Here is a 15,169-nt window from a genome sequence, read left to right as displayed (position 1 = left end):
ATGGTAGGAGGCCGGTAAATTATACAAAGGAATGAACAAGAAGGGACTCTGCAGATACCGTTTATGATGCCATGGTGGTAAATGTGACACAGTTGTACTGGTAAAATGTGCCTTGAAACCATGAAATGGCTGACCGAAGGTGGCGTACTAAAAATAGTTCAGTGTTAGAGGATTGTTGTATAGTTTCTACGGCGTGAATTGCTGACAGTACAGAAAGTTGATGAAGAGAAACCATGCAGATGTACGGTTGATAGACATTTGGCAAGTTTTGAGATCTGTGGTCTTGCATTGATTAGCGAAAAATGTATGTATAGAATGGAATGGACACATCAGGCTTTCTAATTTACAACTGAAGTTGTAAAGAAGTCTTTGAAAATTTGGGATAATTTGGGAATCAGGCCAGGGTTTTGACACCGCTCGGTCAAATAAATGCCTTTGGCTTGTAACAATACTATTTGGCTGGATTGAGCATTTATGGCAGGAAACTTGCCTTATCGGCAACAACTATTCACTTTTTGACAAAATAGAGTAATATCTTCATTGCATAATACGCATACAAATCTTCTCTCTCTCTCTCTCTCTGTGGCATATGCAGATGTAATGTTGAAAATAAGAATGAATGTTCATGTTACCCATATTGTGTATTTCATGGAGACTTTGTATTTTTTAAGTCACTTTGGTTGAATAAATCGATGATTCATACAACATTATTTCTATTGTAATCTGTATAGTGTTTTATCTCCACCTCAACACAAAGAATAATGATAGACTAAAACATGGATAACAACAACAACAACAACTTATCTATGTTAATTGAAACCTCCTAAATAGCTTTAAAGTTCAGTAATTGCAGAAGTGAAGAACAGAGTTCTATGAGAGTACATGTTTGTATAGAGTTAGTGGATGGGGATAATTTTCTAATATCTTTTTACAAACAGTTTATCCTGTTTTATTGTTTTGGAGCCATGAATTAACAAGAATATACTTTAATGGTACAACACTCTTGGTTCACCTTCCAGATCACTTAGTTTATACATTTGCTAATTCAAGGTACCACATAAAGGTGTTTTGTATCGCTGATTGGAAGTTTAAAAGTTTTTTTTTATCCACGTTGCCTTCTGTATAATACATACTGATAAAAGACTAAATGAGTTAGAATATTACAGTCTAATGCAGCTCTAAATAAATGTTCTGTTAAGTTATAGATACAAGTTGGTCCAATAGAACATCCTGAGGGTTTTGGCTATTGTTAAAAACCTCTTTAAATTTGTGAATGCAATATAGATTGATGCCTTGTTTTTACATGTTGTGTGTTGTTTTAATAAGACTTCGTTTACAACAGAACTATCGAAACAAATATGATTCATGATATGTTATGCAAAGTCATCGAATCACCAACTGAAGCAAGTAATTTCATTTAAAAGAACATTTAATGCATTCAACAGTTTATGATTGCTTGGACGTTTAGTTGCAAGATAATGAAAAACATACTGCTGTAATTAACTGTTTCATTTCGGGACTGATCATCTTGATGATAAATGTTTGACCTCTGTATAATATATTTATCTTTCTATATATTTACTGAAGTTCTGTGCATGTAACTTCCAAATTCAGTTAGTGATAATTCGATCTCACCTTAATGGGATTTTTCGCTTGATTCACATCTGTTCTCTCCTGTTTGAATACTAAATAAGCAAATGATGAAATAGGGGTAGATATAACTCATGTAATAATCATAAAATAAATTTTGCATATTAAGGATGTCTATTCAATATTTTTACAAGTGTAATTCATGCGTATTTCCAATAGCATTTTGATATACTTCTTTCATACATGTCGTAGATTTATTTGCCTGTATTGGACTTGTATGGTATGAATGTATCGCACGTTTCCCAGCACTATTGTCTCACATGCATGAAATATTAATGAAAAATACCAAGGACTGTTATATGCACCAGTTTATCTTCTTATAGTTTAGCTAAGTAGTTGGTATCTGATGCTTGGATCTAAATGGAGATAATACGTTTTTTGCAATGCATAATTTGTTAGCGGAGATCTCTCTATAAGTTTTCCACCAGGCAATCAAGGACATGGTTTCGGGCATGTGTATCACCAACTTTTTAAGAAAGATACACTCCAAAATTGTGAACAAGTATCAAGCGTGTAAATGGGGACCTTACTACAGATCATGATTTTATGTTATTCTATGCTAAAATAGTTTGGAGAAGTAAAATTTTACCATTTTTCCAACCGAGGATGTCCTTGGTTGGAGGTGTCCTCGGTACATTGGTGTACATTGGTGTGTAATCTCATGAATGTCCTCGGTTTCCACCAAATACAAATGCACGCGCATACAAACACACACACACACAAAGAGTCTAGTTGAACCTAAATGAACATGGCCATCAGAAAAATCTAGTTATCAGTAATTCCAGAATGATATCAAATGAATGTGGAGTTTTCAATAAAACATGGTAACCATCTTGAAAATCTAGTTATCACTGCACCTTCTGAATCATTGGCCATATTGACATGGGGTTTTCATCAAGCGACTTCTTATGATATTTATTTAGTTGGTCCTAAACTAAAACGGTACCCATCTTACATCTTATGTCACTGCCACAATGGCCATCTAAAAAATCTTGTTAAATAATTATTTATTCTGAATGGTCATACTGACTTGGAGATTTCACCAAAAGCTTGTTTAGTTGTATTCTGACAATCTATCTGACTATTTTTGTGCCATTGACAATTGAGGATTGGAATGAGCCCCTAAATTTAACAGGATGACATACAAAGTACCGCTGTCTCCATCAGGAATCAAACACAGATCATATGTATTTTGCAGTCACATACAGATAACACTAGAATAAAAAGGCCTTGACTAACTCAGCTATATGTGTATATATGGTTTAAGGCAAGTTCAGATCTCAGAAAAGTTTAGTAAAGATTCATGTGTGTTAATGAAGTAATCTTCAATCTTACAGGCAGTTTTTGTCCCCCCCCCCCCCCCCCCCGCCATAATAACCCATATTTCTGATCTGATTTTGATCATACTTGAAATATTGGCTGATATTGTGAAGATAATGGATGGGTTCAGTTGAGTGAGATCCATGCATGTTAGTGTGAGAAACATGCATCTGATTGGCTGGTCCTATTATCACTCTATTGGTCATATTTCCAATTCAGTTTTAATCAAACTTGCTTACATCATCAAAAGCTTATACAGGTTCAAAAATGAGTGAAATGCATGTATATTAATGTCTTATGTCACTTGTTTAGGCTTGAATAAACAGTAACACAAGAAAGAGTGAAAACAACAAGCCTTTAAAAATACAATAATTTATTTCCCTGGAAAAATTCTGTAAAAATGGAAAAAATATGAACTTACAGTTTTATAGAATCAAATCCAAAAATGATCCAAAAATAATCCGAGATTAAAATTTTAGTAGTCCTAATAATAAAATGTTCTATAGATTTCACGTTTGAATCCTGACAAAGAATCCAAGATGGAAGTCGACGATGTTTGCTGCAATCTGTAATGTTGAAGTCTACAGTTCCTTGTAGAAATAAGAATTATGACTCTGGTTTCTGATAGCTGAATAAATTTTTATAAAAAAACTGTCTTTGTTCCACAATATTACATGTCTTTGAGCATGTGTATTTTCCAGAAAAATAACAGAATTAATCCTTTTGAATCCAAGTAATTTGAAATAACTCCAAACAGCACAACATACAACAAACAGTTTAATGGCCCAACTTCTACTGAGATTAATTCTCCAAAACATGGGTTATATAGGCTTTCTAAAACGCAAACAAGGGTCACGTGATCATCTTCTGGAAGTTTATAGAAGGAAATACTTGTTACAGATCATGTTTACCCAGTGTGACCCAGACGAAAACCAAACAAAAATTGTTTACATTTTAAAGACAAAGTCCCATCATGACCTTGGAAACAACCAATCATTTTAAAATAAAATAGAATTTGTTTACAAAACAAGGTCAGGATTTAAATCAACACCTGGTGTTTATAAACTAACAGTCAAGGTCAAACTATTTTCTATAAAAGGTATCATCAGTAGTGAATAAATTTACATTACAATATCATGTAATGAAAAATATAAAAAATTTAAAACTGGCAAACAAATTAAAATAAATATATTTTAAATCAGATATAATTAAATCAAATATACATAACAAATGAAATAATCTCATATCTGATTGGTTGAGCTTGTTACCACTTGGAAGCCATATTTATGATCCAGTTTTGGTCAGACTTGCTTATGTTATCAAGATGTTGTACTGTTTAAGTTATGAGTGAGATTGGTGCATTTAAATGGGGTGATCTTGCATGTTTTTTTATCCACTTCTGATCAAACATGAATTATTGGTTTATATCATCAGGGTCTTGGATGGGTTTGAGAATGAGTGAGATCCATGCATATTAATGATGTAATCTTGCATCCAACTGGAAGAACTTGTTACCACTTTGGAACTGATATTTGTGATCCTGTTTTAATTGGAATTGCTCATTTCATCAAGATCTTTTACTGTTTCAATAATGAGTGAGATTGATGCATATAAATGGGAGGATCATATATGTGATTGATAGGGCTTCATGAAGTCCTGTTTTGATTGACAGGGCTTCTTGAAGTCCTGTTTTGATTGACACGGTTTATTATCATCTGGATCTTGTATGACATTGATTATGACAATGAGACTTCATATTACTTATGCCTTCATCTTTAGAATGAATTTTAATTAGGAAAAAGGTACATCAAGTTAACATAATAAAGTTTGGGATATAGTTTACAAAGGGTGTGTTCTTACACTTCAGCATAAGCATACTCGGTGAAATAGTCAACTGTTTTGTAAGCCAGGTGAATACTATCACACTGACTTGGGTCTCATATTTATATAAACTGCACTTTAAAAAAAAAATCCAAGATCATGGAAGTCATAATGGGATGCACCCAGGGTCAAAATGGGTGTAAGTGACTTTGTATATTGTTTGCTGCAATATCTCAGCTATATATTTTTTATTTATGTCATGCAAGTGTATTTGTATTTTGACAGGCAGCTTCTTGTGGAAAACCGTGTGCCATGAGAACTACTGTTTGTCTTATCATCATTAGCTGATAGCAGGATACTTGTAACACTTTTTCACTGCACAATGTCGTCTGTTTAAATTTTTTACAATGTTATACTACATACCTTTGTGCTGACAGGCAGTACTTGGTATTAGACAGATCATTGGTGATCAACTAATCTTAAATTATTCTTTCTTGTTTTCCAACTTTTCTTCAATGCTGTTGTAAAAAATAAGACAATTTTTAACAAATTGAATGTCACAGAAATAATAGGATATGAAATATATACTTAATGAAGATTTTAAGATTCTTTCATATATTTCTTTTGCTTTTAGCTCTCATTCCCTGATGGAACTGGACCGACCAAAATTTAATGATGAAAAACAAGTAAATGAAGATTTCAGAATGTCAGAGCAGCTTCTAAGAAGTGTTCTCAAAGAGGAATTGTCCAGCTTTTTTCAGATTAAACAATTTGGTTCAGAACTGCTTCCACAGAATACTTTGATTAATAAAACTTTGCCAGTGAAAAATTATGTTACAGCCAACCACAGCATTTCTGAACAACAGAATGAATGTTCCTACTCTTTACCTATAAACTCAACCACCACTGACGGAAGTTTAAAATTTTCATACCCACTCTTACCAAAAAGACACAAACAACCCTCATCTAAAACTCCTGAAATTGTTGCCATGGCAGCAAAAGAAAGGTTAGTTTTGCCGGACTTTAAGGGTCAAAGTGAGACTCATCTGAAAAGGCCACGGAAGTCAACCCCTCAAAAGGTCAGTGTACAGGAGAGGGTTGACAAACTGGGTGAAGAAGACAACGATGGGGGTTGTGACTTACAGACTGTAGAAAGAGAGGCAACTCAGTTAAATGGTCATCAGATGGAACAATTCAACAAAGGAGAAGGTACAAATCACAAAAAGCTAAAAACTGACAGTTAATAATAAACCTCACATTGTAGAAATTTACTGTGTGCATTCAGATGTGCATGAAAAATGCCTCTGAAACTGTTTGCGATATTTACCATAACAAACCACAAACCACAATTTTCATTGGCACTTTCATCACTTTATTTGGATAACCTATAACATGCTGAGGAAATGGTTGCTATGTTCCTTTCCCAAGGACACAATGAGGCAGCCCATCAAGGCTAATGGTAGCTATGTTCCTTTCCCAAGGACACAATGAGGCAGCCCATCAAGGCTAATGGTAGCTATGTTCCTTTCTCAAGGACACACTGAGGCAGCCCATCAAGGCTAATGGTAGCTATGTTCCTTTCCCAAGGATACACTGAGGCAGCCCATCAAGGCTAATGCTAGCTATGTTCCTTTTCCAAGGACACACTGAGGCAGCCCATTCAGGCTAATGGTAGCTATATTCCTTTCCCAAGGACAAACTGAGGCAGCCCATCCAGGCTAATGGTAGCTATATTCCTTTCCCAAGGACAAACTGAGGCAGCCCAACCAGGCTAATGGTAGCTATATTCCTTTCCCAAGGACAAACTGAGGCAGCCCATCCAGGCTAATGGTAGCTATGTTCCTTTCCCAAGGACATACTGAGGCAGCCCATCAAGGCTAATGGTAGCTATATTCCTTTCCCAAGGACAAACTGAGGCAGCCCATCCAGGCTAATGGTAGCCATATTCCTTTTCCAAGGAGGCACTGAGGCAGCCCATTCCAGTTAATGGTAGCTATGTTCCTTTTCCAAGGACACATTGAGGCAGCCCATCAAGGCTAATGTTAGCTATGTTCCTTTTCCAAGGAGGCACTGAGGCAGCCCATCAAGGCTAATGGTAGCTATGTTCCTTTTCCAAGGAGGCACTGAGGCACCCCATCCAAGCTTGATCTGGGATAGGTTTAGTAGACTGATTTTATAAGATATTATTCTGGATCCATGCAAATCATTGGTTATAATAAGGTGTTCCTATCTTTTTCAGTGTGAAGTCTTTATCTGTAAATTTATAGAATTCCGATTCCTTAAAGTATCAGATCAGTCTGATTTAGGAGTTATGCATCTGATTTCTTATCGTGTTCAAGTACTAAAAATTGTATTTTTCACTCACTGGTCCAGGACCAGCAAGATCTTACACTGCATAAACCAAGTAACTAAGCTGGACGTGTAAATATTTACAAAAAAAATGAAATATAAAAAAGAGTAATGCATATTGAAACTTAAGACATCTGCATACTTTCCTCTTCATTACATCTTTAACTATTTATTTACTATTTTGATTTATTGAGCATTATTAATGATTTTTAGAAGTCTGCATAGTATCTGATTTATTAACAAATTTGTTTGATGAAATCTGTGCAAAAGTATTTTATTTAGAGTAACAGTGCATTGGAGTTTATCCAAGCATTTATGACATCCAGAAATCGAAGAAGGAAGGGTACTCAAGACCCTTTTGACATACCTTAACAGGAAAAAATTTATATGCGGTCCTCAGTTTGTTTTTGTCATTGCTTGCATCTTTTTTGGGTGAGGAACATTTGCCATCCTGCAAATGTTTTTAATTTTACACATTTTCAGAAATAGAACAAGAGTGAATCTGATGTACCATGTACCTTGAGTGGCCAAGTGGTCTAAAGCGCTCTCCGTTATGAATCACTGCCATCTCACCTCTGTCTGCATGGGTTCAAGTCTAGGTTTTGGCCAATGTTGGTATGTGAGAAAGCCTGCCAGTAGCTTCTCATGGGCCGGTGGTTCTTCCCACGGTTTTCCTGGGTTCTTCCTCCACCATTAATACTGGCTGCCATACGTAGCCTATCATGTGCTGAAAAATGGCATTAAACCCCACAACAACAACAACTGATGTACCATAATATGATGCCTCATAGTGTCAAAATTTGCTGAAGTTTTGTACGATGCCTTATATATAAATTTTGCTATCATCTTTTGATTGCATATTCTACATGACTGCTCCGGTGGCCTAGTGGTTTGAGCATCCATCTCAGATGTGGGGTGGCGCGTGTTCGAACTACCAGCTGAGTTATACCAAAGCTTGTAAAACTGGTATTAACAGCTGCCTTGCTAGGCGCTCAGCATTAAGAGGTTAGTGTTAGGACAGGTCAGCCTGCTGTCAAGATAATGTGAGTAGGTGTGACATCATGCAACGTGTCTGCGGCATGATGCCCCAGTGCTAGACATCACTATAAACTGCCACCATGCATGCATCATAGCGATATGACTGATTTTTTTTTTTAAAGCTACATTAAAAATTTCAAAACAGACGCACACATTCTACATGATCTGGTTGGTTTTAGGTAACATTCCATGTGACGTGTATAATTTTGTGATGTTAACAGTACTCAACAACAGAATTGCACAAATGCTCAAGTACAGTTCCTTTGTATGTAAACAACTCCTTTCATAGGTATTTTATGTCTAATGTATGTGTGTAGAAATTAATAATGTAAGAATAATAATGAATCGGTTTGCTGTTTGCAAATGTTTGCCAAACACTGTGGTGTAGACTTTTCCCATATGGTTTGGAAAACACTCTGGTTCAGATGTTTCCCTTGTGGTTTGCCAATCACTTGGCTTCAGTTCAGGCTTTTCCCATGTGGTTTGACAAGCACTCTGGTTCAGACATTTCCCTTGTGGTTTGCCAGTCACTAGGGTTCAGGCTTTTCCCTTGTGGTTTGACAAGCACTCTTGTTCAGATGTTTCCCATGTGGTTCGCCAATCACTAGGGTTCAGGCTTTTCCCTTGTGGTTTGACAAGCACTCTTGTTCAGACATTTCCCTTGGGGTTCGCCAACCACTAGGGTTCAGGCTTTTCCCATGTGGTTTGACAAGCACTCTGGTTCAAACTGTTCCCTTGTGGTTTGGCAAACTTTGTACACAGTTATGATGCCTGTATAAATGTTAATGATGAAGGTCCTGTACAGTTTTAGGCTCAAAGACTAATGGTATTTACAGCATTTTTTTTAAAAATTAAACAATTGAAACAAAATGTATCCTTGGAAACATTACTGATTTTGTTTTTGGTACAATAGTATTTTTTGTCTTTTAGTCCATTTCACTGTTGGTGGTGGTCAAGTGACACAGTTTGACTTTGCTGGCATTGCTGATATGATCAGTACTATAGATATTTGCTGGCCTTGCTGATGTGGCCTATAACATAGATATTTGCTGGCCTTGCTGATATGGCCTATAACATTGATATTTGCTGGTCTTAATGATATGGCCTATAACATAGATATTTGCTGGCCTTGTTGCTGTGGCCGGTAACATAGATATTTGTTGGCCTTGCTGATGTGGCCTATAACATAGATATTTGCTGGCCTTGCTTATGTGGCCTATAACATAGATGTTTGCTGACCTTGCTGATGTGGCCTATAACATAGATATTTGCTGGCCTTGCTTATGTGGCCTATAACATAGATGTTTGCTGGCCTTGGTGATATGACCTATAGCATAGATCTTTGCTGGCTATGCTGATGTGGCCTATATAATATATATTTGCTGGCCTTAATGATATGGCCTGTAGCATAGATATTTGCTGGCCTGCTGATGTGGCCTGTTGCATACATACTTGATGGTCTTAATTATATGGCCTATAACAGATATTTGTGAAAGTAATGTCATCATTATGCAAGATTATTATCCCCATTCTTCTACACTGTACAACATTTTTGTTGAGAACAAATTTGTATTCCTTTGACATTTGGTCATTACAGTGGCATTGCATTTGGTCTTAACAGTGGCGTTGCATTTGGTCATTAAAATGGCATTTCATTTGGTCATTACAGTGGCATTGCATTTGGTCATTACAATGGCATTGCATTTGGTCATTACAGTGGCATTGCATTTTGTCTTGAAGAACTACGGCTTTGAGACCACCTGCCTTGGTCGTCTAGATTCTAAGTTCACAGATTCATTAATTATATAGTGGTATGACATGTTATGGGAGACCACCTGTCTTGAGAGATCATTATTGTTTGGCGAAAGTTGTTTTTCAAGACAGGCTCTACTGTACCCCAAATTTTGACATTATGTGATTCACGTAGTATTTTTGTAATTGTCAGAGTTTTAGAACTCTTTTTGTAATTATTTTTCAGAAGCCAACAGTTCCACACGTCATTTACCTGAAGACAAAGAATCCATATCATCAGACAGTGACGAGTTGAGCAAATTGCACTCAGGTGAGAGTGAGCTCATGTCCTCACCTGAGAACTGCATGTATATAGATCTCACTTCCTATGAGAAGCAGACGACATCCTTTTCTAAGGTTAATCCAACAGCAAACTTCAAAAGTCAGAATTGCTTTAGAGTTGGGCATATCACAGTGACCAAGCAAAATGGTATCTATAACTGCCCATTTTGTAAATACAGCTCTCCTATGGCAACACGCTTAAAACGTCACATAACACTTCATACTGGAAAGGAATTTAAGTGTACCCTCTGTGATCGAAGCTACACTGAAGAGTACAAGCTGAAAGAACATATTCAGGTTAAGCATGAGAAAAGTGTCCATTTCAAGTGTCAGTTATGTTATAAAGATTTCACATCGAAAGGTGGCTTAAAGTATCACACAAAAACCACACATAATCTTGATTTCTCATACTGGTGTAAAATATGTCAGAAAGGTTTCAATCAGCTCCAGTATTACCAAGGCCATATCAACCAACATGCTGGCAGGAAGCCGCATAAGTGCAACATCTGTAACAAGGAATTTTCTTACATTGCAACGTTATCAGCTCACCGCAAGCATTGTCCCAAAACCCAGAATAATGCTGAGGTCATTAAATGTGAAATGTGTGGTGAAACATTTGCAACTTTGCAAGAGCTAAATGACCATACTCAAAACCAACATTTTGATATTACTCGGTTTAAATGTGTCTGTGGAATGGAATTTCGCTGGCGTACATCATACATGACTCACAAAGCAAGCTGTAGTTCTGCCATACTCAGAGGAAGTGATGTTCAACTTGAAGTCTTCCCAACACAAGTGTATGCACAATCAGACCTGGTGGTTCAACCTTTGATGGAATCAAAATTTAAGTCCAAGGGTACAGATGATGTTCAGGCAATGCAGGACTATACAGAATTTATCAGTACTTTGGGCGAGTCCAAGGGCAATTCACATAATGTAACAAAGATTCCAGCCAGTTCTGAAATTTCCCAACATTCTGACACTAATGAATCGTCTTTGACAGTCACTGACACCGCAGCTGGTGAAAAATTTATGTTTGGATATGAGAACTCTGTGGATTGTAATGGTATTAATTGTGAAGCAAATGATTCAGGTACAGGGCAGCGTCCATCAAATGCATACAAATGTACCTTCTGTAATTATGTCACACCCAAATTGTCACATCTTAAGCGACATGTGTCCGTACACACAGGAAAGACTCACAAGTGCCATCACTGCTCCAAGAGTTACACAGAGATGAATAAACTACGTTCTCACATTCAGACAAAACATGAGAGATCAGTGAAATATCCATGTGAATTCTGCGACAGATGTTTTACATCAAAAGGTGGATTACAGTATCACATGAGGACAATTCACAAAAAGGATTTAAAATACAAATGTGAGACCTGTGGGAAAGGATTTAACCAGCTGCAGCATTTTCTTGGTCACAAAAATACTCATGTTAGACTGTGTCCATATATTTGTGAGTTTTGTGGTAAAGGTTTTTCCTATCAGTCCGTTCTGGGCTCACATAAGCGTGTTTGTTTGAACTCAAGTAAACAGGATGATGGATAGTGTTGTCAAATTTTGTAATGAGGTTTTCCTTCAGGAAAAGGATTTATGGCAACATGTGCAAGGGGAACATGCTAATGGCAGCCACTAGGTATGTAAATGTGGGGGCACCTTCAAATAGAAGACTTCTCTCAATGAACATGAGAAAAAATGCAGAGGAAACTTGTTACAAGATACACAGACTGGAACACAAACTGAAGATGTGGCAAGTGAAGAGAATTTTCTTCTAGCACAAGAAATTGGAGGAGTATTTGAGATGGTGGAGAATAATAATAATTTTCAGAAAATTCATTCAATAAACCACCATTGAAAATCTACTGAAAGTCAGGTGTTGAGACACTGCTTCCTTATAAAATAAAAAGATGAAATGCATTTTTAATGGTGAAAAGCATAGTTATATTCTTATTTGAAAGTAATTTATTTACATTTTTGGGATAAAAAATATTTTCAATTTTGTACAATAAATTCAATAATAGGCCAGATATTTGATTGCCTCTGAAGTAGAGTACATCTGTTGTAATACCATTGATGTCAGTGTGTGCACACATAAAAGCATAGATAGATAGACAGACAGACAGCATCCCAACCATTCTTTCTTCCATGGTCATTGACATCAGTTTGGGGTTGGTTTCTAAGCATCTGCCCCTTGGGCAAGAGACTTAGCGGGCTAACTTTATCATGTTAGTGTTTCCCTTCTTATATTACATGCTTAGGCACAAGTAAGAGTGAAAACGAGCTTTGAGAAATTTAACAAATTATTGATTTCCATAGAAAAATACTGTAAAAATGAAAAAATAACTTACAGCTTTAAGAATCAAATCCAAAAATAATCCAAGAATAATCCACAAATAAAATTTAAGAAGTTCAAATATTGAAATGTTCTAATGAATTCAATTTCAAGTCCCAACGAAGAATCCAGGATGGAAAGCAATGACGTATGCTGTATCCTTTTCAATGTTGTTGTCTAGAGTTCATTGTAGAAACACAAAAAAATAACACTCTGGTGTTGGAAATCGTTTTTAGTGGAGGTCAGTATAAACATTGCCAAAGCGGAAATGTCTTCTCAAAATGAAGACGCTACTGACTTGGAGTATTTGAAACAAAACACAAGTTACCATTACTCTGAGAAATAATTACACATTTTGTATTAAAAATAAAGTGGAGTTCTTTAGACAGTGATTTTCAGATATATAGAAAATATTTTTCCCAGGGCTAAATCTGATTAGCAGAAATTTAATTAATAAATCAATTGCTATACACATATATCATGGATCTTTCTTAGTAGCATTGGAAATTACCTTGATAGTATCATACTAACAATCAAATAAAATGACTGCAAAGCTCTCTATACATGCCCTCTGTACAGGCCCTCTATACATGCCCTCTGTACAGGCCCTCTAAGGATGCCCTCTGTACAGGTCCTCTATGCATGCCCTCTGTACAAGCCCTCTTAAGTCAGAGCCACCAACGGTAGAATTTATTTGCTCAAGATTTTATCAAGGAACCAGTTCTAACTGTTCAGAATATTTTGATCTCATATGGTGAAAGATTATCAGATAACTTAAATCAATAATGTGTGTTGGGAAATACCAAAAAAGGCTACTTGAGAATTTTCTGAGGATTAAAGTTGTTAATGTGATGGTAGCTGGTAGAAACACTATAGTAAAATACCAATTTTTGATCTAGCCTGAAGCAATGAATTTTTCACTTGGAATGTGTCATGAAATGAAACAATAGTTTGGCAAGACAGCACTGCATTTCTTGTGCTTCAGTCTGATGGGTTTGATAGTCATCCATTTTGATTTTAACTGTGATTTACAATAATGTGATTGGTCTAGTAATTTCTGTAATTTTTAATCATCTCGTGCCACCTGTCATAAACGGAATGTGCTAATCAGTGGTCGAGATACCTTATCTACTTGGTGAGTTGATGTTAAGGCAGACAACTTTATGTATTAACCGTAATGGCATGTTTCTAAAATTGATGTAAATAGTAAGCCAGATTATGATAGGTCTTGGCGGAAGAGAGGAATATAATTCTGACACTATTCAGTTGTACAAGACACATTCTTTGTACGATATTTACAATATGGTTTAATATGTGATTTTATTTAAACCGTTATTGTTTTTATCATATATTAGTAGTTAGGGGGGATACCCTAGCCTCAATGGGAATTATCATTACAGGACCCCCTGGGACAATCTAGCCTCAATGGAAATTTAACATGGAGAAAAATCGTGGGACAATCTAGCCTCAAGGGGAATTTAACATGGGAAAAAGTCTTGGGTCACTCTAGCCTCAAGGGGAATTGAACATGGTGAAAAATCGTGGGTCACTCTACGTACAAGGGGGAATTTAACATGGGGGAATAGAGTCTGGGTTTGTCTAGGGACAAGGGGAATTGAATATGGGATTTTTTTTAAAAAAAAAATTTAAATTTAAATTTAAATTTAAATTTAAAAAAAGCGGTAGGCAATGGAAAGGCTATCTCTTTTCGAGAAATATGGCTGGCCCTGAAAAGGGCCTTTGGGTTTATGTTAATGTATCCATTAACATAAAGGGCACAGCATTGGTCTTCTTCTTGTTCTTAGGCTGCGTCTCACTGTTGGTCCGTAAATCAGCACTCTTTTCAGGCATCCCTGTCTTTCAACGTAGATCCTACGTATCCACAGACTGGTGTTTGTCCTGTGGACAACGGTCCACTTGGATCGGACATACATGGGTATGTCCGTCCTAAACATCATGGAAGACACAAGGGTGGATGACTCAACTGTGGTTCACATCTTGAAGCGACGAGAACAGGTGAATCAATGTAGTGAACTGCGCTTATTTATAGGCAGAGGTAGGATTGAAACGGATTGAGTTCATTCACCAATCCGAACACGCGTTACAAAATTCAGTCAGCTCGCATCCAATCCGAAGAGAACAGTTTGTGACGTCACGTGGTCTATATAGATTCGCTAGCGCTTGTGTGCAGTCAATCTATGCGACAGTGATTCAACATGACGGAAACTCAGAAAACGATTCACTGGGGTGCACCAGCAGGGGAGAGTGCCCCAAGGGAACCCGGACTTACTTTCAGAAGAGGTACATTGGGATTTTGTGGATTTTCTTATCTCGCAAGAATTTGTTCCGGAACCTTCGTTACCTTCTTCATTACCGCAAGTGGAGAATTTTAGACAGAGAAAGAAAGAAGAATTGGAGAAACTTATGCAACGACAAAAGGAAGCGGAACAAGCTTTTCTCCTACAGCAACAGCAACAGCAACAAGAAGAGGTAAGAAAAAAAAACAACAGCAACAACAGCAAGAAGATGTAGCAGCAAAGAAACAAGAGGGTGAAAATCAAACGGCTACGGTACTGT

The 15,169-nt window shown here is 36.7% G+C and overlaps 1 protein-coding gene across 5 annotated transcripts in view; it reads left to right on the top strand.

Annotated features, from left to right (window-relative positions):
* The window catches only part of LOC149775728 (uncharacterized), a 41,559-nt gene extending 28,583 nt beyond the window's left edge, over nucleotides 1–12,976 (top strand). For all 5 annotated transcript variants that reach the window (XM_089943103.1, XM_089943101.1, XM_089943102.1 and 2 more), the window contains 2 exons: nucleotides 5,426–6,000; nucleotides 10,157–12,976. In XM_089943103.1, the coding sequence (XP_089799229.1) occupies nucleotides 5,426–6,000; nucleotides 10,157–11,808 (2,227 nt within the window). In that variant the 3' untranslated portion in view covers nucleotides 11,809–12,976. The remainder of the gene's footprint in view (nucleotides 1–5,425; nucleotides 6,001–10,156) is intronic.
* Nucleotides 12,977–15,169: the final 2,193 nt, after the last annotated feature.

This window comes from Sinohyriopsis cumingii, chromosome 19 (genome assembly GCF_028554795.1).
Source record: "Sinohyriopsis cumingii isolate HCF-2022 chromosome 19, ASM2855479v2, whole genome shotgun sequence".
NCBI classification, from domain to species: domain Eukaryota; kingdom Metazoa; phylum Mollusca; class Bivalvia; order Unionida; family Unionidae; genus Sinohyriopsis; species Sinohyriopsis cumingii.
Note: the sequence above shows the minus strand (reverse complement) of the source record. Positions and strands in the feature narration are given on the sequence as shown.